General features: G+C 42.8%; 1 protein-coding gene across 11 annotated transcripts in view; it reads left to right on the top strand.

The window, feature by feature from the left end:
* The window catches only part of slc8a3 (solute carrier family 8 member 3), an 87,987-nt gene that overhangs the window by 60,208 nt on the left and 4,994 nt on the right, over window positions 1–22,785 (top strand). For 2 of the 11 annotated variants that reach the window (XM_073483557.1, XM_073483560.1), the window contains exon 3: window positions 20,667–20,684. The exons of 2 other annotated variants lie outside the window; for them this stretch is intronic. In XM_073483557.1, coding sequence (XP_073339658.1) covers window positions 20,667–20,684 — 18 coding nt within the window. 7 more of the 11 variants (XM_073483565.1, XM_073483567.1, XM_073483563.1 and 4 more) reach the window with 7 other exon arrangements.

Below are 22,785 nucleotides of genomic sequence, written 5' to 3'. Positions count from 1 at the left end.
ACCATGTGTGTGTTCCTTCAGGCTCCAGGAGCTCAGAGCGTCCAGTGACTCCTGCATGTAGATACATGTAACACACTGGGTTTCAAACTACATCCAGTTAAAGGATAGGTTCACCCAAGAATTTTAGCTTAGCAGCCACAGTGAACATTTTGGCTTTAAAAATGGTGTTAAACATCTGTATTTACATGTTAAAGGAGACCTGTCATACTCTTTTGTTTCAGTGTATTATATGGGTTCTTGTGCATGTAAAAGGTCTTGAAAGTTCAAAAGAAACACAGAAAACACTGCTCCTGAAGTGTCTGAAACGCCTCGTCAGCAGTCCCCCCATTAATTCTGTGACTTTGTGACATCACACTACGTCACCACGTCACACATTTGCATTATTTATGGCAATATTCGTGGTAGAAGTGAAGCTAACTGGAAGATGAAAACACGACAGAGCCGACAGGAGACACGGTGAGCGGTGCTGGCTCAGGTGTGTGTGAGCTGACCAATCAGAGGAGGGCAGGCCTTAAAGAGACAGGAGCTAAAACTGAGCGTTTGAGACAGAAGGAGAATACAGTGCTGTGGATGCGTTTTCTGTAAACCTATTCTAGTAGTAACCCAAAATAAAATAATGAACCTGAAAACTACCTTTAAAACAAGTCCCCATCCACTTCAGTTGCTGTGAAACCTTACGCTGGCATGGCGGTCACGGGATAATGACTGAATTTTCTTTCCCTTTAATCAGTCATCAGGGAGTGTAACATGGTGATACACCTCCGCAAATTCCTTGTTGACATATTTGTGTATATTTATAGCACAAACTGATTAAAATGTTGCTCATTCTACATACAAGAAAGATGAAAACACAACCGAACCGCTAATGAAAGTGCAGCCAGCGTTGACATTGAGTAATACAAGATACCGCTACTTACCTTTTTTAATGCAGGAGGTAATGAATGTTTGATCAGGGGTAATAAATGTTTGATCTATATGTGACGAGGAGTTAATGAAAAAGCTTTTCTGTATTGTTTCCCGTGCAGGATCATCTTTTATGAATGTGCTCGTGCTGATAAAATCGCTTTGATTCGAAATTAGACAAAAACACAAGCTGGTGTTTAGCAGCAGGCTCACGGTTATTCTCCTGTTGCAACAGTAGGTGCTGCTGGATCTCAGTGATGTGAATGATATGATAATTTCTCACTTTTCATATATAATGTGGCGATTATATTGTTGTTCATAACCGCTGATGTGGGGCTGATTGGGTTTGTTTTTCTCCTTATTAAAGCCGGAGTGGAGGAGCAGAATTGATGAATATTCTATGAGTCTTTGTTTTGAGTGCCTGGTTTTTTTTTCATATGCAACAGCCTTGCTCCATTTTCCTACACAGCCGTTCCACAACAAAGAAACGTGTTTCTTCCCCTATTATTTCACAATTATAGACGATCAAAATAGGAGCACAAAACTAACTGTCAGATCTCATTTTAACTCTCTGGTCTTTTTCATGTATTACCAGCGGTTGCGTCACTCGTTGCAACTTTTCTACATTTGTTCATGCGCTGATGCTGATAGCACCACCTGGCAGATGTGAGCGAAGTCCTAAGCTGGCAGGTCTGACTTTGGACAGTGTGTGAGTAATGAAAGCAATCAAGCCAACAGTCACCCTGACATGTCACTCTGGAGTTGTTTACTGCCGGCTCCAGCTATGCCCTTCTCTAACTTACACTGAAGTGGTCAATACCATTAGCACCTCTGGTGAGGTGTCTGGGCGAGACACTCCACGACTGCTGCAGCTGCAAAACAGCTCTGCAGTCACAATGAGAGTCACTTCTACATTTGTACATGGCATCGGAGGACTTTATTTCGGTGACTCTTAAGCTGTGGCATGTTGTAGTGTGTTCGGGATGTTTTATTCAATCTGTGAGACATTTTTTCTACTGTTTTGGTTAATTTGCTCATTTGGTATCAGCTAAATTAGGGCTCAATCACACTTTCAATTTTTACCTCTACCCCTCGATTTTATTGCCCCATTGCCCCTCAGAACGGAGTTACAGGAAGTGCAGTGGATGAAATCTCCCCTTTAGTAAATGGGAAAACCCTTCAAGACCGTCTTACATCATCAGTACTCGTCAATGACGTTTTATCTAAACACAGAGGTGGCAAAGTACACACTTCTTTACCCAAGTAAACAAACAAACTGTATACAAACTATAATAGTCAAGAGTTTCCCTCTGAAGGACTTTTCTGCCAGCCATTTCTTTGTAAAGCTACGTGAACCTTACGTATATTTAATATAATTCAAAGACTATTAAACTTAAAGGTAGAATCAGTTGGATTTGTCCGAGCTGTCTGTAAACGCACCAGAAAGACAGTTGATTTTAATTCCCAGGGCGTCAAATCCCGATGCTTTGGATTGGTAGCGTCCTGAGCACAGCAGAAATTTTGAAAATAAGAAAATACAGGCACTACTAGCTTGTAGCAAACAAGTAGTAATAGTTTTATGCAACAGACAGTTTTCATAACCTTCAATTTGAAGTGTGCCTCTGAAAATCCCCCGTGTGGTGGGCCATGTAGCCCTAACACTTGACCCTACCCCTCTATCCCAACAGGAACTGGTACACAACAACCTCTAGGCATGAAAATGTCTCTTTTCCAAGCAATATGTGGTCCAGTTATTATTATTGTTCACCAAAGCTTTGTGCAGTAAACATGCTACTTGTGAGGCCTTGCTGCAGTTACAACAAACTGTCGTTTTCTCGGTTTTGACCTTGAATGGACCAAAATGCAACAGAATAACCTCCGGCATTAAAGCGCGCGGCTGTGCATTTGCTATCCTCTAAACTATGCCTACTCCCTGACACAAAGAGCACAAGGACAAGCGGACAAGACCTCATAAATACAGTACAGACAGTATATATCATTTCACATGTAATTAATAGAGGGTGGCACAACTGAAGATGATCTCTGAACCAGAGAATCAGAGTTCATGCCGAGGTTCATGCCCAAGTGTCAGCAACTATCCATCCAGCTGAAGTGCCCTCACATCTGACTGTGACCTCTGACCTTTCTGTCGGGCAAAAACAAATTGCCCAGTACAGAAATCAATGCATATCAAGTTATACAATAGCTGCATGAGCAGTGTGGTGGTCATTGTAGTGGTGTCATTATAGCATCATCAAATATTAATTTAATATGATGTCAGAGAATTGTGAGAAATTATCATCACAACAAAAAGCTAAAAAAAAAAATCATGAAAAACAATTAGTTTTAACAGTTAGCAGTTAGTCCTTTATGTCGTCATGTTAACTGTTATTTCTTCACGTTCTGTTGATAATAAAGTTAGTTTTTGAATGTTTTCAACTAAAATGTATGTCACATTTTATAAATGAATGCCTCCATTTATTTTTTTATATTATTTTCAATGCATTCAATGAAATTTTAATCTATTTATTCTGTTTGCAGCCTAGATAAAAAAGACCAATGTGCTGGTAGACCAGTTAGTTATTTTTTTCTAGTTTGTTGAGTATTAAGTAGAACAAGATGCAATAAGTAAATGATGAGAACTGGATAGTCTTCTTCCTGAGGATGAAAATTGTCATGGCAAGGTCTTGAGTACCCACACTTGTGCTGAAATAATGATAAGGATGGACAGATTGAGGAAAAAAAGGAGCGAGAGGACGGAGTGAGCTGCTCTAAAGTGTCTAAAAACATCAGTGGATGAGAGGAAGCGATGGGTGGAGGGGGTGGAGAGTATTGGAAGTGTAGGACCTTCAAATGACACTGCAAAAAGTGTGCTACAAAGCAGTCGTCGGCAGTGTCATCATTCATGTACGCTGGTGTGCTTGTGTGGCTGTCGTGCACTTCAGTGTGTCGTCCATGTATGTAAGAAACAACACTAAAGCGAGTATCCTGTGCACCAGTGTGAGTGTGTGTGAAGGTATTATATTATCGTGTGTCTGCATGTGTCAGTGTGTTTGTGCATGCGTGCGTGTGTGGCTGTTGGATTAATGCTCCTCTCCCCCTGCGGTAATCCATCTCCCACCCTGCCACTTTCCATTCAAATCATGCCTAGCGTGGGGAAATGTGCCACCCGTCAGCCCCCTCGCTCACTGTGAGCTCTCGTGGCATCTAAGGGCACTTCACATGCTGTTGTTCGAGCTTGCCTGGTCCTTCTCACACACACGCACACACTCACACACATTCATTACCTCTGAATGAGCTGTGAGTCAGATTGTGGAGGGACGCTAAGCCAAAGCAACTCAGATCAAGTTTGAATTAGACATTACTGAAAACGCACTCGATGGCTGTGAAATGTTTTAGACAGTCAGTTTTTAACAGGGGTGACGCGGGGCATAGAAAGTAGTACTCGAGCAAATTTCAGACGTCCTGGAAAGTATTCTCGTTTTCTACGAAAAGTTTCAACGGAAAGGGTTGTGCATTTTGTAAATCACCATCGAGAGGCTGACAGGCATGGGGCAGTGGTGTAAACAGGCTATAAGGGCAGAAGCAGAAAAGGAATTAATTAATAAAAAGTCATGAACTTTACTTTATGCCAGAGATTCACACAAGTTCACGCCAGAGGGCCGAATTATTCTGCATTGTTTTCTGAGAATTAAAAGAAACATTTTAATAAAATTGCTGTATTTATTTATTCTCATTCTTTAAAATTCACCAGAGTGAAGGAAACAAAGTCTCTGAACGCTACACTTTTGGGCGAGGACCTCAGGACCTCTGCTTTGGTTTCAAAATCCCAGCTATTTTTGGGGTTCGGTTTCGTCGTCATCTACACCAGTGGTTCCCAAAGTGGTGGGCAGGCCCCCTAAGAGGCCCAGAGATGTAACAGAGGGGGCACAGCGAGGCTCAATGGATGAGGCATGGTTCTGTTAGCAAAGCTTTGTTACAGGACTCGTAGGTAAACGTAAAGCAGACAATGAATCTAGCTCATAGTAACAACAATACCAATGACAATAGAGGTCGAAGTAGTAGTATAGTCGTAGTAATAGTGCACATGGTGGTATAAGTTGTATCTCAGCGATGAATCACAGTGAGCAAACAGCAGATAATTGATTCAGTGACCCTGTCAATTAAACCAATTTATAGCCGTAAAATCCAATAAAGTGAAACCAATTCGGCAGATTCCCCCCCTGGGAACCAGACACACACCTTAATAATGTATCGCCTGTACTCCCAGCGTGCATTAGCAACAATAAGGGTGTAGAGGGGGAGGGTTTTACATGTAACACCACAATATTTCAGTATTAAATATTGATTTGATTTCAAAGAAGTGCTCCTTTGGGCTTTGGTTTACTCTCACAACCTCGAGTAACCACTCAAGGTTTCCATGTGAGCCTCCACATGCTCTCCTCCGACTCATCAGCCTATGAGTGATGTCTGCCTCCTCCACCTTGGTGGAACCAGGAGCATACCGAGCCTGAACTTAGAGCTCATTACATTCCCTTTGGCCGGGGTCACGGGCTGCATAAATCTCTATGTCTCAGTGAGTTTCATGAACCTGCCCTTTATGTTGCTTTAAAAGTCAAGCTTATCATCCCTTTGTTAGCAGTCAGCCCAAGTCTGACCTCGAATGAATCTCTTCCTCTGAGCGTTGTCTGCGTGTCAAGGAAAAGTGCTGTTTGCCTCCGCGGAACGGTGAAATGCGAAGCTTGAGGCGAAGCAGGATTAGCACCACAGGAAATGAAAGGTCGCCTAGCCACCACTGTGAACAGAAGGCTACAACTCCTGTGGCTGCAAGTAAAGCTTCAATACTTAGATTTTTTGCTATACTGCTATAACCAAGAAAGTCTTTAAGTTAGTGCGCTGCAGGTCAACTGAACATGTCAGGTTGTTGTTCTCAGTTTCTAACATTAAAAACTTGAGTATATTTGGGTTTTGAAGCACATCTTGGGCTCTGTGATGTTGTGATGGTAGTGTTTTACTATTTCTAGGCAGTTAATTGACTTAATTAATCAATTGATTTTGAAAACAGCCAACATCAACTGGCTCAGTGTATGCAGTTTATCATCACGGGCGCTTATAGGTCTGATCATTAAATGAACTGCGTGATCGGGTGACAAAACTCTCTATCTATATCTAATTTTCTGTTTAGATTTATCCCTGATGTCATTTATTAAGTCATTAGGATTCTCTCCATCCAGATTATAATCTTCAGGCTTTGTGGGGTCGAACACACTCGCTCCCTGGTTGCTGCCCTCGAGGGATCTCACGTCTGTTCAAAGGGCTGAAGTGCTCAATCCTGGGCCTGGAGGAACTCTAAATGACTGGTATTGAATCAATTAGCTGCCTAATTGGGCTGAGATAAAGACTCCATTTCCTTATCACCAGCCCCACCAGCCATTACAGATGGCACTGGGGATCTCCCACTGGATGTGCCAGTAGGTCATAGTGAAGCTGCTGATGGTCTTGGCAATCTCACGGTAATCCATGAAGAAGGAAGTATACATGCTGGTGGAGTCAACTATTGTTTTGTCAGTAACTTGAAGCAACTTTTCAAAGCGGATCAGGATCTGATGTAGTCCTGCACATCCTTACTAAACTTACAACATGATGCCATGCAAATGAATCTTATATCTGCTTCATTCATTTTGATATTTCAGTCAAAGTCTTCAATGTCGGTCGACTGTCACCGTTCATCCACCGCCTTTTTTCCGCTCCTCCTAAACTGCGCTGCAGTTACGAAACAGACCAAGGTCTTAGGGTCAGGTCCCTGAATCGTCTGCCAACAGGTGGTGAGGTCGCCGCTCCTGCGGGGAGCGACAGCTGTTCCCCATCGCTCACTCACCAAGGTTTCACTGCTTCTGCCGTCAGTCGCCAGAACAAGGGCAAAGCTCGGCGAGCCTCCGAGAAACTGATGGTGAAAGCGCCAGGAGACGGCAGGTATTAGTGGCTCCTGTGAGTCATTAGCTGAGGTAATAATGGATTGTTTTGTGGGAGGTTCTTTTGTGTAATGATGCATATGATGACATAAGCCCTTGTTAAAGAGGTATCAGGCTTATACTGAATACAATTTATGTGATACCCACGTAAAATGCGTCATTTGATCAGCAAATTACATTTAATCCGCAGATCTTTAGACGGTGACTTCCTGTCTGTCCTTGTGACGACTGCGGCGGCTCATTCTACATACCTTTCCCAGCAGACGCAGGGTAACAGATGTGTCCTTACATGTGGTATTTGCTGTGGGAGGATCCACTGTACAATCAAGTAAATGTTCCTGTAATCCACCCCCCACACACACACAGGTATACAGTACAAAGGATGCTACTGTAGAGGTCTCATTTTTAATCAGAATGAGCTTAACGTAAGAACAGAAAAAAGGAGGGAGCACTGAGGCATCAGACATCGTCCTCCAGACCACCTGTCCTCCAGACAAACTGACTGAGGTCAAAACGATGCTGAACAAACTAATCCACTGTCTGATGTCTGGGACCACTTCACCGCCTCAAACGTTTCTACACTGTCAAATATTTTAAGATGATTAAAAATGTTCGTTTCCCTGCTGCCTAGTGAGTTAACTCAACTACAGTCAAATAATTAGCTCAAGGTTGGAAATATAAAACAAGCTAAATATGAACCTTCATCATGGTTAGGGTTAGTTTCAATCATGTCTGTTTTCTTCAAACTATAAAATAAAGGACTAATAAAATATTAAAAAATAGTGGCTGGAGCTTCTGGCTCCAAAACAAGGGGGCGACTCCACTGGTTGCAAAAGAAAAAAGTCTGATTGTATGTAAGTTTATGAGAAAAATGACCCTACTTCTCACTTGTTTACACCTAAACTAATAATGTTTCCTAATGAGTTTATGGTCTCAATCACTAGTTTAAGTGTTCTTCAACACAACATGATGTTCATTTAGTAAATTATGATCCCATGTAGAGTAAAATGGATGATAAAGCAGGGTATGCTTCATACTTCAAGATGATAAGTTAAAGCCAAATGTTGTCTGTTGCCAGTTTAAGTAGGAAAAAGGGACAGTGAATATGTGAGATTTCTTCATTGCATCACTGCGTCTTTTTTCTTAAACGCTCATAAACAAGAACTTAGAGGGATGGGTTTCAGTTAGCTTAGCACAGCACTAAGACTAGACCTACTTCAAAAACTGCCCCTTCAAAATGTCCCATGAACCCTGAAAGCTCACTTTTAAGAATTAGGACCGAGAGTCGCACACGATAGAAACAGGAAATGACATTGAAATGTCAACAAGGACCTGGTTCTGTCCAATCACAATCATCAAGTGTTGTCCCATCTTTTCTGTAATCGTAAATGATGTGTTGTTTTCCTGAATGTTTAACTGTTTTGCAAAATGTTGTTGTGTTGTGTGTTGTGTTTTGACCCCCAGGGCCACCGTACATTTCTACAATCCGTACAAATACAAGGACAAGTTGTGGTTATACAGGGCTTTATGTTTCCAGTCTTTGTACCAAGTAAACTGGCTGCTGGTCATAACTTCAAACAGTTTTTAGCGTACAGGCGTATCGATCTTCTTATCAGCTCTAAACAAAAAAGTGAATAACTATGTTTCCCAACAAGGTCAGACTATTCCTTTAAGCCATAATATTACCACACTCTGCAGCTTGGCTGAGCTGGTATTAGCAGTGAGAAAAAGAAATACAACAATGTACCAAAACAACAGCAAGATAACACACTCTATCTGTATTTTGCGCAGACATCTCAATCCAGTCAAAACAGAAGCACATACCATAAAATTAAGTTAAAAACAAATTAGAGGCGGCCGCCGGCGGAAGAATTAATGTCTCGTCTGCGTTGCTGTGTGTATGTGTGTCTTTTCATCATTATCACGGTTCACACTGGTGTCAGATTTGACTTCAGATATTAATTAACACGAGCAGCGATTAAATGAGCTGCAATTTACAAACACATTTACAAAGACATATGAAGGTCTGGGGCTGTGATTGAAGCCTTTAGAGTTTCGATGCAAACTACATACTGACACAAAACACATGGGTGCAGTGTGGAGATATCTCTTAAATTGAGTCAATTAGCTGAGATAGAAATACAACTCAGTGCTTTGAGTATTGTGCTGCATTGCCTAAGTCTTTCTAAATCACTACTTTGACATTTGAGCTTAAGAGAACATCTCTGACGCTCTGTTTCTTCTCTTGTCTTAATTGCTGAGGATCTGTGTTGCGTGTTGCACACCTGCCTCATGAACTTGCGTCAGTCCTGGTGGGGGGTTAGCAGCTTGCTCCCTGGCTAAAATCTGTTAAATCCCTTCTCTGTTGTCGGCAATGTCTCCGGGTTCCTTCTGGGCTTTATTTTTAAAGTGCACAAGGCTCTCTTTGAATACAGATGACACAATTAACACCGAAATCTGAGAGGGATTACCTTAATATGTCAAGAGACATCCAAAATTAGAATGATGTGACACCGAGCGAGAAATGGATTTAAGTAAAGATTGTTATGTAATCTTAACGCAGTGTGTGCGATGTGTGACCTGCAGGATTCAGTCAGCGAGTCGGAGATATGCACGCAGGTTTGTTTGTGTTTGTGTTTGTGTCTGTGGTTGCTCATGTGTTTAATTGCAAAATCAAGAGATGTGTGTTCCTCCTTTCACGCTTCCTAATAGGGAACAAGTGTAAATATCCGCAGAAAAGGCCACAAACACATCTCACTCGCGCTGTATGTTTTTCTTTTACCCTCTTATCGTCCCCGGTCCAGTCAAAGCCTGCCTATTGCACTGGATTTGGAATTGGTGGTCAGGGATACAGGCAGATGGGTGTTCACCTCCCTGCCTGCTCCACCAGCCATGGCACAAATGTCACGACTCAGAGGGCCTTCGGTTGCCTCGGTACCACAGAGAAATCACACTGGCACGGATGAATAGATTTAATTCAAATGGGAGCCCGGCGCTATTCATGCATTCGCAGACCCCGACTTCATTAAAGCTCCACTCCTTTCTGGGGTCACGAGGAGGAATGTCAGAGGCAGGGTGTGACATGATAATGAAGGTTATGACGAGTTAATGCACTTTCTACATTAGTGGGGCTCGCTTCGATTGAAAAAAGTCATTTAAAAGTCGGGAACTCGAGTTATTGAAGTTGCAATCCTTTAGATTTTAGTCCTGGTTGAATTGGCGACGCCCAGGATTCATAAACTGCGTCTTCTGTGGCCTCTTCACAATAAAAGTCATCCCGTGTTGCAGCAGTTTTACGCATTTAAAACGCAGGAGCAGAGGAAGGATGTTCCATTACAAGCATCAGCGACTCAATGCAGCTCTGTCATGGTGTAAAGAGCGTGAGCACTAAACAGAAAGGCTTTATAATGAATTAAAGCTATGCTGGATGTTAACGCTGTTTGAATCCAGCGCAGGAAGAGAGGTCTCCGCCAGACATTAAAGATACAATATGTTGCATATTTTGAGTTGTGTACTTGAATGTTTCCAAGAATTTTTCAAACCCAGAGAAGTCAGTAACTTTATTCAAGGTAACGTTTCTTCAGAGAGTGAGGAAGTTGGCGAATATGACTAAACATGATGCGAATAAAACTTTTTCACATTTCTACCTGAGCCTCGTCAGATAGAATGAAACTATGACAAATTAATATTCAAGGATTCTCATTAAATGTCTTTGCAGAAAAAGTAGGTTAAAAATAGCATTAAAAAGTTTTATGTCATGAAAATCTTAACGATTATAACTTTAACCTCCGAAAGACATCTTATAATCTCGACAATATTTCCATTCTGTGCGTTACTTTAACGGCAGCAGTCACTTTGCGAGAATAGTTGTCACTTTTGAAAAGGCAGATGTCTTTTTTTGCAGTGTCATTCTGTTACAGAGAGGAAATAAAGGCTGCTTTTTCTCCCTTTGCTAGCGCAGAGCTAACTGTCAAAGCAGCATTGATTGTATCAACATGCAATTAAATGGTAATTCAGCGATGCAGTGTTATTGTGGGAAGCACTGCATGAGCGGTCCCTTTAATTATCCCTGATTGTGATTATAACCTTGCGTATTGACATTGTGAATCTTCATCTTTATGTATATTGTTTGCCCAACTTTCCATGAATCAAGACAATGATGGAGCTGCAGTGTATACTTACAGCTCCGCCTCCCGAGTGTGGAGGTCAGCGCTGACTTCCTCTGCTGTGATTACTGTGCTGTTGTACAGTAGTTAGTGTAGGATGTGAGACGACGTGCTGGTGATTTACTGTGTCTTTACTCTTTCTTCAAGGACGGAGCCATGAAGTAGGGCTACCTCAGCCGTCTCTGCTGCTGCCTCTGCTGCATTCTCATCCACATTTCCTCAGCGTCATGCTCTTGTTTTCAGCAGATAGGGGAGTTACAGGGGCAGCCGTGCACGGGGAATGGCAATAGAAGCTTGGCGTATTGTTATCAAATTAGATTCATCCCTCTGCTCCGCATCGCAATGATGCTGCTTTTAAACAAATACATTTCATTCCTCCAGCCAAATGTGATTTATGTTGCAATCCCTTCCCCTCCCAGATTGAGGTCGCAGTTGAAGGACGGGACCAGTCACTTAGCGAATGACACAAGCGTTTACGTCAACACATCCCGCATGCCTTCAGTGCATCTCCCTGCCGTCGGTGGTCTCGCCGTGGAGGCAGAGTCACAGCGAGATTGTTGTCTAGTAACGGTTACCATGGATGCCACACTCCGTCGGGGGCTTAGGTGTAATGGATTTAAATTGAACTGTTGAATTTGGAGCTGGCAGAGAGGCAGCGAGGGAAAGAAGTAGGGGAAGGAGGAGGACGGCTGTGGAGACAGAGGGAGGAGGGAGCGACAGAAATAGTCTGAGCATAAAAAAAGACAGAGAGGTGGAGAGAGACAGAGACAGTCAACCAAAGAGACAATGAGCCACAGATAGAGGAGAGGAAGGAGAGAGAGGAGGGGGTCGCTCTGAAAGCCCTCACCATCTGTGATGAGGAGCTGGAAGAGCAGTAATTGTTCCTGAGAGGCGTGTGGGGGCTCTTCTCGGCACGGAGATATGGATGAGCCGCGCTGCGCTGCTACCTGCCATGCTGGTGGCACACCACAGTGTCAGGCCTGTCTTCATGCACAGGTGAGGGCCAGCCGGGACACTAACCTTCTACGTGGGCTCTCATTAATGTCGATGTCAGTGATGACCTTCTCAAACCCCCCCCCAAAAAAGAACAACTTCGCTGCACACCGACACACCCGTGAGGACAAGTCAGGTGCTTTGCATCTTTCTGAAAGCGTGACTGTCCATCACTCTGAAGCTGGGCAGCTCCCAGTGGCAATCTGATTTATTTTGACCAGAATTGTCTCTGGGTGGCTCAGCAGTCACCTCAAAGGTGTGAATGGAGGTTTGTGTGTTTGTTTGTCTGGATGGATTACTGAAAGGGTCTACCAGGCACAGGCCAGAGCCGCAGTTCAACGTGACTGTTAACACACACATTTGTTGGACCTCAAAGAGACACACTTCCATCAGCCTCGGCTCGACGTTGTGTTTAGTGCTAATTAGCAAATATTAGCATGCTAATGTGCTAAACTAAATGAGTGAACATGGTAAACATTATAGCAGCTAAGCATCAGCCTGTAGCATTGAGCCTGATAGCAAGCCGTCGCTGCAACTATACGGTAACATTTCATATAAACACAGTAATATTAGTAAAGACACATGAGAAAGAGCAGCTCTGCTTTAAGAAAACAGTACCTGCATCTCAGGCTTTCTTTGGTGGTTTCCTGTATTATTTAGCAAAGTGGGCTGCCGTGTTTAGTATAATTTCTGTGTCAATGTGGATCTGATGTGGCAGGAAGCAAAACGAGTCTCTTTCAGCGTCCTCTCCGATGTAGGAGGTTTTTTTTTACATGTCTGTGCCCGGGGGCCCGCTGTGTCATAATCCATCATGTGATGAGAAGTGTGTAAAAGAATGAATGAATGAGTTTATTTCCCTTTGTCCTCTTTAGAGAAGAGTCACATGAATGTCGTTGTTCAATAATGCGAGAATAAACAGTCGAGTAAGTCTTGGAAGTGGTTATTATTGTGTCAACAAAAGACTTACATTGCCATCATTTGTTTTAATTGTGTGGTAACAGCCATTCTGGAGGATGTCCCATTTAGGAACAAAATTCTTTAAATACACATGATAAAATATTCATACGCAGGCTGTCTCATACCCAGAGGGTAAGACATGAAAGTATAAAGAAAAAAGTTACTTCCACTGCAGTCCTCTGTGGAAAATGGTTAATAATGTTGAAGTTATTAATGTTGCGTATGATAAGTGGATACTGAAGGGTTCAGAAGGATCCTTGGGGCCTCGCCTCTGTGGAAAGACGACTCTAAGGCGGCCGTGGCTCTCTGTCTGTGCACCCTTGGTCGAGCAGGGCTGTTAATCAGCGCTCAGGGTTACATCAATGATGTCAGCACAGTGGCCACGATACATCACACCGAGCAGCCGAGGGGCGCTTCAGTCCCTGGTGAAGTCGGCCCAGCGTCTCCAGAGAGAAACCCCCCTGCTGGAGAGTTTAGAGAGATGGCCAGCCATGATCCATGGGAACCTGCAGGACGAGTTATATACAAAGCTGTAAGACAAATATGGGAGTTGACTTTATATTCAAGGATGTTAACAGACTTTCCAGGACACCATCACATCAATTATATTGTCCTCACGCCTCCTCCTAATGTTAGCACACTATATGAGATCATTTGCTTGAGCACAAACATGCATGTGAATATACTATACGTGTTAGTGAGTGAGCAGTGAACTTGTGAACTGTATAAATATGTGTCTTTTTTTTGATGTTGTTGTTTGAGTGCATATGTGCGTGTTCACTGTGTGTACTTGTGTGAAAGTCCTGGTCTGATGACATTATCAGGGATGGTAATCTGCTCTGTAATTGCCTGCTGCTGACACGGCAGTGAGGCTGATATGGCTGCAGAATAAACAGACTGTTAACAAGTAGAGGGAGCTCGTCTCCACTTGATCCGCACAGCACAGCGTGACATCTGGACCGGGCAAATCAGGGAGAGGAGGAGAGAGACGGGCAGACGGACGCAGGGAAGCAGGGAGTGAGAGATGCATAATATACAGCAGAGAAGTATGGAGGCAGAAGAGAGAGAGAGAGGCAGAGAGTAAAGCTCTGGAAGAGATGTTGAGTGAGGTCCAGAAATGTGTTAAATTGTGACATTTATCTACTAAAAAAGTATATTTGTTTGCTAATCTACACCACAAAAGGTATCCCTCAAGCACACAAAACATTCAATATGGCCAATAATTGCCAGAAGAGAGTTTTAAACTTAAACTTAGAAAGCATACATTTTCAACCAGAGCAGAGAAAGACAGGAAAACAGAGGAATAAGTAGAGATGCAGAAAGATTTGTGAGAGATAGTAGGAATAAGAAAATAAGATGGGGTAAGAGATTCAGGGAGAAACGAGAGGCCACGGAGGGGAGGACCATCAGAGAATCTGGCAGGTATAGTGAAAGGAACGAGACTCTTGTTAATACGCAAAACTGTCCCATGTGGACTGCAGCATATGGGACGATTAGGAGCTTCTCGAGTGTGTCCAGACGCAGGCTGTCTGGGGCTTGTAGGCTTTCCCGACCAGCCGAGAGTGCTGAGATGAGGATTAAACCAAATATGGACTCTTATAGTTTTCTTCTGGTACGTTTTATTTTCACATGTCGTTAAAGGAATCGTTTATCATTCTGGGAAAAATGTTTGATTACGTTCTTACTGAGAGGCTCAAAACCACTCTCGTGTTTGTGCTGTAGAAATGAAACTACAGGCAGCATCCGGTTAGCTTAGCTAGCTTCGCTTTTTCCAAATGCAACCAGCACCTAAAGTTCACTATTAACACATTGTATCTTGTGTGTTTAATCCATACAAAATGTGATTAATAAAAGTTGTAAAATTACAAGGGGTTATGGGGTTACGTGTTTGGCTAAGCTAAGCTAACCAGCTGCTGGCTGTAGTTTTATATTTAACGGACAGATACGAGAGTGGCACCAGTCTTTTCATGTGACTCTCGACAAGAAAACAGGTAAATGTATTTCCTTTGTGGTTGAAGACACTGACGTTTTCCCGCCTCGTGCAGTAAAGCAAACCACAAGATTTCAAGCTCAAGTCGATAGCGCACAATTTAAACATACAGTGTTGTGGCTGGAAGACGCTGCCAATTTTCTTGGCAATGATTGTATTTGTTTACAGTAATCACCCTAATATCTCGAAATGAATGTGTTAAAGATTTATTGATGTCAAAATGCTACACGTAGCGGCTTTAATTAGCTCAGCGAGATTAAAAACATGACTTTTCAGCCGTGAAAGACCTTCATCAGGATGCTCGAGTGAAATCATCCAGCATTCAGTTAAATTATCAGTTCATTCAGTCTGGCAGCGCTGCCTCAGAAGATGAAGTATGGCGTGTACTCAGCATTTTGACTCCTTCCGATTCTGTGCCGTCAGAAACATGGATACAGCACAACAAGATGATGGACGCGTTACACAGCCTGCATATTGAAAGATAATAAAGGCAGCTGAAGCATCCGTCTTTGTCATCTCGTCTCGCTCGCAGGCCGACAGTGTGTGTTTGGTGCGAGTTGAGTAGCGGTGCAGGCCGGCGTCGCGGCCGCTCAGCTGCAATCCTGAGCCGTTATTATTTAACACATCACTCCGAGCGCAGGAAACACTCAGTGCAGCGGGTTTTCACTGCACTGTTTGTGCCAGTATGTCTGTAGGTGGAAGTACAGTATGGGTATTAATATCCTCGTGCATATATTTGTGTGTGTGTGCCAGATGAAGACTGATGACTCATCTTCAGTACAGAAGATTATGTCTAATGAAGCTTCATGATTGGACAGTTGCAGAAACAGAGAAACACATCACTTATCTCTTTCTATGTTTTCATCTCCACACATCCTCCGGTTCTTTCTTCTCCATTCTCACATTTTGCAGGCCGTCCTTTTAGCCATGCTCCAAACGTGGCTCTTTGGATAACACTGTTAGTTCAGTCAGTCCACCACTTTGATCCAAGGGGAATATATTAATGATTGGATTGACTTGAAGTTTTGGACAGACTTTTTATGGTCAGCAGACTAAACAGGATATTCCAGACGTCCTTCTCCCCAGCAGTATCCTTCAGCTCTTCCTGGGGAATCCCGAGGCACGCCCTGGCCAGATGAGATATGTATTCCCTACAAGGAATTCTGGGTCTTCTTCTAGTTGGACATGTGCGGAAAACCTCCAAAGGGAGGCACCCAGGAGACATCTTGGCCCAAATCACCTCAGCTGGCTCCTTTTAATTCGAGAAGCAGCTCGAATCCGAGCTCCCTCTAGATGTCCAAGCTCCTCAGCCTAACTCGATGGGTGAGCTCAGCCGCCACTGCTCACAGCCATTGGTAGAACAACTGGTAACTCGGAAGATTTGCCTTCCAATCCCCCTTTCATGGTCCCAAGAAGATGAATCATAGGGACTTTTCCTCTAGCACCACCGACAGGTTTAAGTTTTTGTTTTTTTAGTGAAATGCCATGATTCTTTACTTGTCTTTCCATCCTTCCATTTATTCATCTATTTTGGTCCTCTGTCTCTTATCTTTCTGTGCCTCACCTTTCAAAATTTTCCTTCGTCTTGTCTTATAACCTGTCGTCTTTTATCAATTTATCATTCCCTTCTCTATAATCCATTCTTGTATCCTTCTGTCTCCATTTCCATCCAGCCCTCCATGTGTGTCAATAGATCAAACCACTCCTTAGTCTATTCGCCAACCGCTGTCTCCCTCAGTCTGAACCTCTTGCATCCATCCAACAATTCCTGCATGGCTCAATTTTTTCCATTCCTTCAAGCTTCCATCTGTCGGGCTTATCTTCCCATCAACTCATTCATTGTTCCATTCCTCTATATCCTGCTTTATGTTTCATCTTACTTCAGCATGCAGCCCATTAATCGCACGGTTGGTGGTTCGATCCCCGGGGTCCTCCTTGAGCAAAAGGCTGAATCTCCAGACAGTTAAGCTCCATGCTCTGCCTCCATAGGTGTGCATGCGTGAAGCATTTTGTCCTGCATAGGTAGGAAAGCACTATATAAGTGTGTCCATTTACTATTCCTCCATAACTCAAACTACTTCTTCTATTTCATTATTCCTCCACCATTCACTGCATCCCTCCATCCCTCAATCAATCATCCATCCATCCATGTTGCTATTCTTCTGTCCCTCCATAAATCTATAGGCCATCGCTCTACACTCCATATACTACCTTCCTATATTTAAACCTTGCTTCCCCCATGACTTCTTCTTTCTCTCCTCTTTTCTCCAATCCGTCTATCCCTCCATAAATCCATTCTCCATCTATCCATTCATCCATCCAATCCTCCTGTCACACATTGACCAGTGCCTCCATCCATTCATCAATCCCTGCATCCCTGTCCTTCCTCTCCTCCTCATAACTACCACTCTATCCCTTTATCCAATCCCCACAATCCTCCATCCATCAGCCCTGGTTTCTATTACTCCAACGCTCCACCATATTCTTTCAATTTCTATAAGTATTCTCCTGTCAGCCATCCGCACATGTAGCTGCGACACGGGCCCAGATCCAACCAGACTAGCCCCGATAAGTCAAATGATGATTCTTTCTTAATGAGCTGTGGAGACGGAGAGGCGTACATTAGCGCCGTATTGACGCCGTGACTCAGAGCTCGGCTGTGTGCGAGCGCCAGAGAAAGAGCCACTCTTTTGTAACGAGACAGATCTGAATCGGCCGAGTGCACAGGAGAACACGCTGATGATGACAACGGTTAAACACAGACACCCCACCCTACCACCACACACACACACACACACACTCCTCCACCCCTTCAATTACATCCCTTTGGTTAATCTTCCCTATCGCAATTGTAGTGCTGGCAGAATGACAACCTTCTGGTACTATGAGTCTGCTTTTGAAACACCTCTGTCTCAGAAGTCTGTACATAACTGCACATTTTCTTCTTTTAGCTTGTGTTCTTTTCTGCAGAGCTGAAACTATATGTTGATAAATCAATGATTTATTTGAATTAAATTGAAAATTAAAGGCAACCTGTATAGCTTACTTGTACAAGTGCACAGCTATGTTTACATTCTGTGTTTCTCAGATTGTATGTATCCTTTAGGTTTAAAGGGGCAATAGACAATGTGACACAATGCATCATAAATCTGATTTAGTCCATCAACTAATTATACTCCAGCATTATAATTAGCTTTCACACCTGTCAACCTGTCACCCTGATAATCAACACTTTCCCATGAACTCCACCTGTTGTCATATCACACGTGCCTTTATTTGACGGATAGAGGAAAAATGCATAACTTACTCAGTAAACACATTTTTAATTAATTGTAAAATAAAGTTTTACAAATGTAAATAGTTTGTGGTTCCTGTTTGTATCAGGTGGACTCTGTGTTTACATCACTGATGCTTGGTTGATGGACAGTGTTTACCTTTATTAGGGTTAGGAAAAGATCATGTTGTGGCTTAAAATACCTGCTTTGGTCAACACAAACGCAGCTGGAAATTGTCTCGAGATCTTCTTAAAAATATCCAGTGATGTCAGGTGTTACAAATGTTGAAACGCAGTATCAAACTACAGTCGCTGGCGTCGCCGGCTTCTGTCCAGGAATCCTGTGTGTGTGTGTGTGTGTGTGTGTGTGTGTGTGTGTGTGTGTGTGTGTGTGTGTGTGTGTTTGCCGCCCCCTCACCGGCCTTTACTAAATGACAAACTGTTATCACTGACTGGGGTACGGACACTCAGACTCACCACAGCTGGGTTTTACACCACTCTTGGCTTCAGATCAGCACGGCTCGGCTAGTACTAACGATAATGAAGCAAGTCGCCCACAGCAATTAATGCACTTAGCTACTAATGATGATTAACTGTGGACTGTATTTGATTTAGGAAGTTGATAAGCTGCCTCCGAACACAAACAGGTTAATTAGTATCACGTCTCGGTGAAAGAGATTTCAGAAGGAGCCGGACCGTTCACGCAAGATGTGAACAGCTCAGTTTTATCCTTCAGAGCCTCTGATCGCGTTCAGACTATGAAATTCTTGTCCTTGTTTCATGAATGTAAGGAGAATTTATGATGAAGATGTCAAAGGGAAGAGTTGTCAACGTGATTCTCTAGAGGTTGAAAGGCATGGGAAGGCTTTCTCCTCTCTCTTCATCCACTTATGGCGTATCATGTCATGTAATTATCTGCCTCGCTGGATGACTTTTTGCACCTCTTTCTCATTCTTAATCATATAATTTAGTTATGGTTTACACTTTGCCGAGGGCGTCTGAGCACGTCGCTCTGTGTCACGGATCTGCTCCGCAACAACAGCATGCAAATAAACAATCAGGCAGAGTCATAATCAAAATGCTAAGAATGGGGCGTGATGGTTCTGAGCTTCTGCACAGGGCACCTTCATCATCAGCATATTTTAGTTTACAGTGTGTGGATGATTGGTTGTGACTGGATGATTATCGCCCGTGAAGAGTTTGGCACAATACCAAATCTGACTGGAACAATGTGAGTAAATATTCCCAGTGAAAAAGCCACAGTTTGTACAGGCCAATATCACATACAATGACTTAAAGGAAAAGGAGACCTGTCTCCACCCCAACATCCTGCATGAAGCTGTTGCACTTGTCGATCAGGAGAGGTGGATGAAGTGTTTATATCATTGATGCTTGGTGCTCAGTCACAGTCAGCGTTGATGGGCAGTGTTTACCTGATGTCCAAAGAAAAAATGCACTACAGCATAATTTCCTGGGTGTATGTGTGTTTAAGTATATATAACTGTATACACAGATTCACTGCTTCTTCCTCCATTTAATGTTTCCACAGAATAGAAAAGCCTCTGAAGCAGCATTAAGGCCTCCATGAAAACTCTCCAACATGCTAACAAGGTTTTTAGGCTGGCTGGCAGCAGTTCATGGCAGGCTGAGGCCGGTTTTGTTGTTGTTTATACGCTGCCTCCTAACTGAAGCTGTCAAATAAAATCCTGTCATCCTCACCTCCGCCATATTGACAGTGGCACAGACTCTTACATAATATAGATCCCACCAACTGTTTTATTTCAGAGTTTGTAGATGTCCACAACAAAATATTATATTTCTATTATTATACAATTTTGAGGACAAACAAGACTCACAATTAAAGGATAAGTTCACCCAAAAATGAAACTTCTGTCATTATCTAATCACCCTCATGCCGTCAGGTGACGTTTTGCACTCAACAAAGCATTTCTGGCAGCATTTGGGAAGCTTAATTATGCTTTTAGCAGAGCAGCTAGAGTAGTCTAGACTCTGACCAAGTTCTGGGAAAGTGCATTTAAGTGTTTCTGTGTAATATTACCTCCAAGCTCATCTGACAACAGCTGCAAGTCATAAAGTTTTGAGTTAATGTTATGCTCATAGCTGGAGATCATGACGCAAAATATTCTGCAGTTTTGTCGATTTCTATCGGACATCTTTTCCCTTAATAAACCTCAATCGAGCCTTCGGGCCCATAAAAAACTACAAAATACCATATTCATCCCACTACCTCATCCAATTGTTTAATCAGCGCCATATATATCACACATCCGGGTCAATACCAGCCATTCTCTGAAGCCATCACATTTTTCTCCTCCTTTTCCTTCCATTTCTGTTGCTCATCACATTTCTGTTTTCTCCATGCCCTTCTCCCCTCCTCCTCTCCTTCACAGCCCTGTTGTTAGCTGATGGTAAGTCATCCTTCCTCCTCAAAGCATCTCCACTAACATCTCCTTCCTCTGTGTGTGGTGTGGGTTGACCGATGTTTGGTCAGTTGCATGGTGTGGAGTCAAAATCAGTATAATAATAAAAATAATCCAGTTTACCAAATAATGAATCTTCGTCCAGCCCAGCTTCTGATCTGGAAATGGCCAAACCGAAGTCTATCAGCTCGACTTCGAAGGGTCGTATCTGGTGATTCACCATCTTTATGTTGCCAAGTTTGAGATCAGCGTGGATCACCTCGATCCCCTTCAGCACTTGATGCGCTGAAGGGGAGCCTACACTGTTATCCTCTTCAGCTGTCTTCTGCTGCTCTTTGCTACACTTAGTGATGGATTTCTCACACTAACCAGCTGATAAATTAATCATAAATCCATAAATTATGTTCTCCAGTCAAGAACAAGGTACAGACACTTGATAGCCGTCAAGATAAAGAACCTGCAGTTCTGAAATTAGAAATTTAATTACCTTTCTGGGGTTGTTTTAGTATTTTTTCTCCCTCCCTTGTCAAGAAAATTGTGTCATGTTAGTGCTGCAGCAGCGACCAGGAATGACTGGATGATCAAATTTTAAACTTGAGCAAAAGAAATCCTGTCAGGACTTAAGGGTAGACACTGTCTTGGGTGTTTAATTGATTTAGCCTAAAAGTGTGTGTGTGTGTGTGCATGCACGCTCGTCGACATGCCCTCCTATCAAGGGGACTTGGCTGTGATCTTTAATGGCAACATTAATATTTAATGGTAAGCATGTTGTCAGCAAAGAGCAGCAGGCTGGGACTCAGGGGCTCGTATAAAAGATGACAAGGTCTCTGCACCAGGTGGCTCAGTGGGGGTGTCACACTCAGAGCGGGATGAGAGCCTTTGGATGCACAAGCGCTCCTTCTTGATAGAGTTTGACAGCACAGAATTGATGTTATGGCGCGCTTTGTTGTGCGCAGTGCACTCAGAAGCTCTGTGAAGCATTGTGGCTTCTTTCTACAGCAGGGAGCCACCCAGGACACGTCTGACAAGCAGATAGAAGGACTGATCGGGGCTTCCATGAGCCTGCAAAATCATTTTGTATTAGGGAAAAAAATAAGGCCTGAAGGGGAGACACAACAGGTCAATTTAGAGTTTTTTGGGCTTTTTTGCTTCCATAACATGTCTTCTTTTAGTCTGGTGAAAGAAAAATAGACATTTCTGTGTTTATATTAGTTCATATATCTGTTCTGGACCACATATTTAACTCCATAATACCTCATTTGCATAAAATATCTGAAAACTTGTCATACAAAAAGATATTTTCAAGTGATAAGTTTCATGGTTTTACCCGATCCACCTGTAGTGTCTCCCCTTAAAGAGTACCGAATTTGAATGACAGACTTTGAAAGTGCTTGATTTGTTATATTGCTACTAATCTAATGAGCTTACTGTAGCTCTGTCGTACAATCAGAACATCACATCCTCATGATGGAGATCTGTGTTGATACACATGTTCTGGTGTTGTGCCCACTATTGGCCACTGCTCTGAGAAACATGCAACCAATCAGAGTTTAAGAGGTGGGACGTAAAATGAGCTTGTCATCTTGTGGATGTGCAAGGTGTTATTAGTCAACCTGCAGAAATAAAGACTCGTAAATTAACGTACTTCTTTATGAAAAGTGTTGCTTTAGTATGCTTTATATCCAATATATATCTGTGACAGGCCAATATTGGCTGATAATATCAACTGATATATTGGTCAGGCTCTTTTCAGCAGCTTCCACGTCGACTAAAAATGACATCAGTGCTTAAGTCTCTCGCAATTGGTTAGAGCAAAGCAAAACAAACCCCCCCCCACACACACACACTCTTAAAGAAATCAGCAAACATAAACACAATGTCACGATTTTGGAGACAGATACCCCAAAACTTAATTGATAATGAATCATTCGATAATCTGGAATTCATGTTTTGTTGTAATTTGGGTTAGTTGACCCTTTAAATTGTAGGATTTCTTGTCAAAGTCATAGGTAGAACATGCAAACTCAAACACTTCTAGATGAAAGAATGGGAAACGGTAAAACTAACACAGAAATGGATCTGCACTAAA

This window comes from Pagrus major, chromosome 16, assembly GCF_040436345.1.
Source record: "Pagrus major chromosome 16, Pma_NU_1.0".
In the NCBI taxonomy this organism is placed as follows: domain Eukaryota; kingdom Metazoa; phylum Chordata; class Actinopteri; order Spariformes; family Sparidae; genus Pagrus; species Pagrus major.
Note: the sequence above shows the minus strand (reverse complement) of the source record. Positions and strands in the feature narration are given on the sequence as shown.